This window comes from Poeciliopsis prolifica, unplaced genomic scaffold, assembly GCF_027474105.1.
Source record: "Poeciliopsis prolifica strain line A6 unplaced genomic scaffold, Auburn_PproV2 SCAFFOLD033, whole genome shotgun sequence".
Classification (NCBI taxonomy): Eukaryota; Metazoa; Chordata; class Actinopteri; order Cyprinodontiformes; family Poeciliidae; genus Poeciliopsis; species Poeciliopsis prolifica.
The window spans coordinates 166,434-173,844 of record NW_026562408.1 but is presented as its reverse complement, the minus strand read 5'-3'; the positions used below and the strand labels follow the sequence as shown (position 1 = coordinate 173,844).

General features: G+C 44.2%; 1 protein-coding gene across 1 annotated transcript; it reads right to left on the bottom strand.

Moving 5' to 3' along the window:
* Positions 1–891: 891 nt before the first annotated feature.
* LOC129373525 (rab5 GDP/GTP exchange factor-like) lies at positions 892–7,237 on the bottom strand. Its single transcript, XM_055051510.1, is given in 12 exon segments — positions 892–1,031; positions 1,034–1,213; positions 1,216–1,242; positions 1,245–1,311; positions 1,708–1,964; positions 2,183–2,274; positions 2,533–2,665; positions 2,772–2,853; positions 4,551–4,717; positions 5,246–5,442; positions 5,513–5,795; positions 7,014–7,237. Coding segments are annotated over 11 exon segments (1,515 nt in total). The 5' UTR covers positions 5,692–5,795; positions 7,014–7,237; the 3' UTR covers positions 892–897.
* Between the last annotated feature and the right edge of the window lie 174 nt (positions 7,238–7,411).

Sequence of the window (7,411 nt, the reverse complement as noted above, 5' to 3'; positions counted from 1 at the left end):
AAAACAAAAATGTTTGGACCATTTGTGAAATATTAAACCAACACGTTAATGTGAACCATCCTTTTAAAGAAAAATCATTTAGGTTTACTTTTAAACACATTTTCATTAACATTTCAATTAAATGGTTTTTGTTCAGTTAGTGACATAAAGTTTATTCAAGAAAGTTTCAAGCTTGTTGCCCCACTAAACATATTTAACACTTAAGTCACAAATGCATAAATTGTTTCTAATTTTAGAAATTCCTAAAACAATTCATACTAATAAACAGAAAATCTGCTCTATTGCCAGCGTTGGGTTTGAATAAATTAATTTTATTTGCTTGCAATGAAAAAGTTATGTGGCACACAAATTAAAAATAACAAAATAGGAAACTTATTTGCAAATTCTTTCAATTTATCTTCAAACAAAAAGTTAAAATCAGTTAAAATGCCTCTATTGTCAAGTCAAAAACAAAAATGTACCGTAAATTAGAGTGAATGTTTTAAAGGCGTTTTTATGTTCAGTCTGAAATCAGAATCACTTTATTAAGACAAAGTGATTCTGAAATGAACCAAAACAGATTCAGTCACGTATATTTAAACTCAATATGAATGTATATTAATGCATAGATATTTGAACTAATCAAATATTCACAGATTCACTGTATTGGACTTTAACAAAGTGTTAATTGTTTACCCCGAATCAGTGATGTCATCTGGGCGCGATGACATCACTGATCTGATTTCCCAAACATGTACATTTTTAAACCCCCAAATTTGATTAATCAATCAAATGGATTGATCGCTAGCTGTGTGACGATCTGCTGATAAATCAATGGATCTGAATCAGTTTTCAGGTGTTGCTGTTGCAGGTCCGGTCCTGGGCGTTGAGGTCGGTTCTGAAGTTCTGGTTTCCTCTCTAGCCGACAAACATGTGGGGCTTGATGGGCGCCAGCAGGTTCTCGCCGTCCACGCCGCTGGCGTCGATGGCCGAAGCCTTGGAGGCCTTGGCGTCCAGAGGATACCTGTCCAAGATGTGGCGGACGTCTGCCGGATGCCGTCGGTCCAGGTCAGGAGGTCGGCCTGCAGGCTGAGCGCCGCCGCCGTCACGGCCTCCTGCCTGGCGCTCAGGCCCGACAGCAGCTGCAGGTTGTGGCTCAGCCGGGCCAGGACCGGGCCGGCGGCGCCGCTGACTCCGGGTCCGCCGTCGGGCCGTCCGTCCTCCGAACGCTGCATCGGGGCGAGGCGTGACCTGACATGTGGGCTCAAACTCGTCTGGGGAAAGGTTGAGAGACTGAGCGTCCAGCTTCTCGATGAAGGCCACGGCGCAGCACTGCAACACAGACACAGCCGTTAGCGCTGCGCCGTCCGCAGGTAGCTTCGGCCACTAACCAGATGCAGAGGCGCTAACTAGCTACTGTGCTAACTAGCTGCCATTGCTAACCGGCCTTCTGATGCAGAGTTTCCTCTGGTCTGAACAGGAAGTGATGGGCGCCATCTTGGTTGGTAAAGCATGGCGGAGCTGCGGCTTCTGACCAACTGGAAGAAAATCTGCTGACACTTTTAAATCTGTCCAAGCAGCTACCATGAATTTAATTGGACTTTATTTACAGTTTCACTGGATCCTAATCTGGGTGAATCTGAACTGTAACTTCTGAACTCAGTTCCAGTTCACTGACTGAACAGATTCAGTTTCTCTCTTGATAAGCGAGTAAGGAGTGAAGCGGACCAGGTTGGTGAAGTAGTATCCGTCCTCTCCGGTCATCAGCCGGCTCGGGTTGCAGAAGCGGGTGATGTACTGGATGTTGGACTGCAGCCGCGGCGGGTTGGCCTTCAGCACGATGTAGATGAGTGCCGGCAGGAAGTCGTCGGCGGACGCCGGCTCGTTCTTGGTGATCCTGATGGCGCTGAAGATGTGTTTGCTGCATCGAGTGATGCAGGCCAGCTTGTCCCGCGGAACGCGCTTCGAGTCCATCTCGATGATGTCTGCAACCAGACCACAGGTTTTTCCTGCCTTCAGTCGCAATGCTGCTGCCATTAAAACTGATCAGGATTTACAGCCATTTGACAAACAACCCATCGCACTAAACCGAAACAGAGAAGAAACGTTTACGAACGTAAACCGTAAAATCTGCAAAACGAGCCGTAAAGTTCTAGAAAGAATCCTAATTATTTTATTGGCTGATGGAATCGCTGCTTCTCACCTGTTATGGCTCTAACCACGTTCTCTGACACTTCGGCCGTTTCTTCCTCCATGGACACACACAGCATCTGGACGGTGACCCAGTGCAACGCCCTGCAGACACACGAGGCTAACCGCGTCAGGCTAACGGCTCAGTGCGGCGCCCCCTGGGGGATAACAAGGCTCAGCACAGTGCGTCCCCTGGGGGTGAAGCGCCACCCAGGGGACGCTGACATGCAGTGTGCAGGTGTGCTCATGTAGAAACAAGGAGCTGAGCTTTAAACGCTGCTCGGTAGCAAAATTCAGACAGAAACTTTCAGAGAGTTTCCTGACACGAGATGAAGGTGATGCTGAGAGTGATGAAGAGCTGACCTGATCCGGTCCTGGGTTGCCAGGTCCTTCTTCTCGTCATCCGTGGTTTCTGGGCAGAAGACACTCTTGTACAGGCGGGTCATGATGTATTTTTCCACCTGGTCCATCACCTGATCCACCGACTCTGACGACCCTGATGAGAAACACAATGAGACTCTGCTGCTGCCACCTGGTGGCTGGCTCAGGTCACACTGATTCATTCATCTAGAATAATTACCACGTAGCGTCGCTGCGCTAACCTTTAAAGTGGCTCATGAGGCGGTCAGCCAAACTCTGGTAGAAATCCTGAACGCACTCCGACAGCTCCTCTGCTCCCAGGTCCTGTCCAGAGCAAAGAAAAGGCTAGTGGCTAACGCAGCTACTCGCTAACACTGAAAACACAGAACTACAGTCACAAAAATAACAAGCAGCTAACGCAGCTATCAGCAAACTGCTAGTGCTAAGCACACAGAGTCATGCTAATAGCTAGCAGCTAACGTTAAGCACAGAGTCGTGCTAATAGCTACCGGCTAACGTTAAGGACACACAGAGTTGCGCTAATATCTAGTGGCTAATGTTAAGCACACAGAGCTGTGCTAATAGCTAGCGGCTAACGTTAAGGACACACAGTCACTTACTGGCTCTTTAACAGAACCCTACAGACTTTTTATTAAACTTGTTTCTATTTTTAAAGTTTTTTTTATTGATCTGATCAGATTTGAAGCTATTAATCGGATAAAATAAAAATGAATAATAGTGATAATCACAATCATTCATTTTATTCTTGGTTAATATTCAAAGAATTGTGAACTAACTTAGTAATCATAGTTCATTGGTAAAATAATTTGTAGACATAATATGTAACTGTCAGTGAAATAATAATCAGAAATAACAACTTTCAAACGTCCATCTGTGTGAAATTTCCTAAAATAAATGTCCTATAGCAAGGGTGCTCAAACTTTTTGAGACCAAGATACTTTTTCTCTACCAGCCGGCTGAGATCTACCTCATGACATGAAGTCATACAAATTATAAATTAAACCCTATTGACTCATTTTCTATGCAAATATCCATCAGTTATATCAGAAATGATAAAGGGATAGAAATGATAATGCAGTTTCTTCCTCAGTGAGATTCTGACAGTGGGAGCAGGTTACTGGTTTCAGCAGGTTACTGGTTTCAACAGGTTACTGGTTTCAGCAGGTTACTGGTTTCAGCAGGTTACTGGTTTCAGCAGGTTACTGGTTTCAGCAGGTTACTGGTTTCTCAGTCAGAAGCTGGTTGTAAACCTGAGGCCAGCAGGTATCAGTCAGTTCTGGTGGATCTGAAATTTGGTTTGATGACGTCAATATGAGAAACTGCAGACTGATGGGAGGAACCAAAGAGCTCTGCAGAGGGAAAGGCAAATCTTCTGAATCTGGGATATAATTAATGTAATTTGACACAATTATTGTGGTAGAAGCCCTTTGTTTGTTAATATTTAATCTAATATATGTGTCTTATTTGACGTTTGTTGTGACGTTTACTGCAAACGAACGAGGTCATCAGTCCAAGTCTGTCGTTTATTGAACGTTCAGAAACTCCAGCGGCTGTGATGAACCACAGCGAAGGAAAACAAAGTAGAATAACCTGATCAACTCAGAACCACTCGCACCTTTTTACTCTTTTTCTCTCTTTATTGTTAAGCACACCTGTTGCCGTGGCAACCGCCTGCGCCCCGCAAGCCGAGCAAAGATTACGTTAAAAACGTTCAGACCGTTACGATATCAGGTCTCAGGCTTTATTATTATTTAATGAAGCTACAAACGTTTTGGATCTTAGTGAATATTTTTGATAAGTCTGTCAGAAGAGGAAGTGCTGCTCTCAGCGTCCTGCAGAGATCCACTCAAAACCTGATGCAGATCGACCGGCAGACGCGATCGCGATCGACCGGCAGATCGCGATCGACGTTTTGAGCACCCCTGTCCTATACCATAACTGATTGATTGATTGATTGACTGGTTGATGGATTGGTTGGTGGCTCAGCGATCCGTCCTCACCTTCTTGTTGGACATGCTGACCAGGAAGGCCCGGCACTGCTTATGGATCTCTCTGCCGGGTTTGTGAAGGTTCTTCAAGAACTCCACAAAGTCTTTGGACACCTGGTCGGCGTCAAAGCTGGCGCGGCGGCTGATGGACGGAGACGCTGATTTTCCCTCCAGAGGCTCTGATCAGAAAAAGGGATTATCATTCAGACTTTCTCTCCTTCAGTTTCCTCAACCTAAGCCATTTCTCACAATTAATCGTAATAAATCAATTATTAAAATAATCAACTAATTTAGTCACAGATTAATTAACTGCAGAATAAAACATCAATAAAACAAACACAACAGAACCAGAAATATAAAGATTTCTGAAGTCTGTAAACAAACAATATTCACGATCAGATGGAAATTATTCTGCTAATTTGAATTTGATTAATTAATTGCTTATTGCAGTAGGATTAGCTGTAAAACGCAGTTATCAAACAAGATGGCTACCCTGGGTGATGACATCACCTTGAACTACAGAAACCCAAAGAGTTCATGGTGGAAAATAAATCCAGATTTTCCAGAAATTAAATTTCTCTAAACCAATTTATCACCAAAACTGATCAATTGGCAATATCAATTTATTGCCCCGTTTGTATGAAGTTTAAAAACGGAGCCGATCCTCTCAGAGGCAGATAGGCGAAGCGGGCCGAAGCGAGCAGCACCTTTCTTAGCGGCGGTTCGAGACGAAGGGCTGAAGAACTTCTTCACCGTTGTCACTTTGCGAGTTTTCTCGTTGGTTTTCTTCTCCTCAAACTTTGAGAACGGGGCGAGCGCGGTGTGACCTGCGGCGTGACCTGCGGCGGCCGAGCCGTGCGCCACGTGGCTGCTGGCGTACGCCTCCTCCTCCTCTCTCTGCAACCTGCGTCGGGGACACGTTGAGCCGGGCGCACTGAGCTGAAACGGCGGCCATGTTCGGCGGCTGCCCTTACTTTTCCGCCAAGGCCCAGTCATCCTGGATCTGCTTCTGCCGGACCCGCTGGTACTCCTCCCGCCAGCACTTGGAGCACAGGCCCTGCCATGCGGCGTTGCCGTAGTAACCGCATCCTTTTTTGCACAGGAGGTCCGACTGGTCGACGTGGATGCCCCGCCGCTCTGTCCGCTGACTCATGGTGGCGTGGAGAGGAAAACGCTCCGCTTGTTTGGTTGGTTTGTGTCTCAGTTTGAACTAAAATGTTGTTCATTAACTTCCTCTGCTGGAAATAAACACAGACACTGAAACTCATCAATAAAAGACTGAACTTTCCTTCACAGAGCTTCATCTGCAGTTACAATCTGAACTTTAGTCATTGGAGTCTGGTGTTTAACGTCTGTCTGTTCTCGTCATTCAGGTTATCTTAGACATTGTGAAGAAAAATAACCGCCAAGGCATCTACATTTATTTTGTTTCAAACACTTGTTCCTTTTATTTGCATTTAGTGTTAGTCCCTTTTCTCTTCTCTTGATCTAGTTTTATTCCACTACATGATACTGCATGTTCATTCATTTATTAAATTAATGAAGAGGAGAAAGTTGCTCTACTGCCATCTAGCGGTAAATGTGTAGATTGCGGCTTATTTGTTCAAACCATCTTTAGAACAAAATCTAGTTTTCATTTCTTCCTTCCTCTTTTGCCAAGCTGGCACTGAAAATTGTTGACGGAACTGAATAAACAAAAAGGTAATTTCCTCAAGTTCTGAACAGTCTTAGTCTAAAATGCCTGTTTTGTTTTAGGAAGTGACGAAGTGAAGAGGAACTGGAAAAGCCTGTGAATCTACCAAGGTCACAGAAATGATCTGCTTCTTTCATTTCCTGCTTAATGTTTATGTCCCTGAACTCCACTGAGTTCAGAAGATTTTGTTGAACTTGATTAACTAGGAAGCTGAATCGGCTTCTGAGATTTCTTGACTTTTATCGAAATTATATCTCTAAACTACTTTGTTTAAAATACATACTTTGTAGTTAATATCCTCTGTTATGTTATAGACATAGTATGACACAGTATGAATTAAAGCATTCTTAACATTTATCTAAAATAATTGTTATTGATAAAGTCCAGCATGATTGATTTTGTATGAAATGAATAATTTTACGCTCCTGCAACATAAAATGTTAATTTTAAAGCTGAAAATAAATAAAGTTCATATAAATAACACCACTTTCTCAAAAACGGACCAGGTGCTTGAGGCACCAAAGATTTGCTGTTATTCTCCTATGAACAGAAAAAATGACATAAAATGATGTTTATTCCTGTGTAGTGTATAAAAAGAGTTAGGATGGAAAACATCAGCTGAAGCCTGCACATAAAATCAGGTTAAATCCTCACAATCTGCCTGTTTGCGCCCAGAAGGTTCATTAATCACTCTGTTATTAAAGCACTTAACAATAAATAATCAATTTCAACCTGGTGACATCACGAGGCCTGCTGGACTTTAACCGAGTTAACTTTATTACCTTCACGGATAAGCTGTGATTCGTCGCTCGGTGAATAAACGCGCATCCTTCGTGGTTCCGAGTCTTCGTTAATTTGCTCTTGTTTCCTACAAACGGCGGGAGTTTAGGCGGCTAACAGTTAGCTCTGCTTTAGCAGCGGCTCGCGGAACCTAACGGTCTCCTGTAAGTTCAATACTGACGTTTTGTCGGGACTAAAATGTTGCAACCCGTCGGCCTGCTTGGCGACTCACCAGTTATGTTTTCACCGACAGGAACCGAACCGACCAGCTCCCCCTCTGCGTCCCCGGCCGATGACGGGGCACGCTTCGAAGAGGCGCACGATGACGTCATCGCGTTGAGCAAAGCACGTCCGTTGGCTTCTGACCAAGAAACGTCTTTTTATCTGTCAAAGCAGCTTC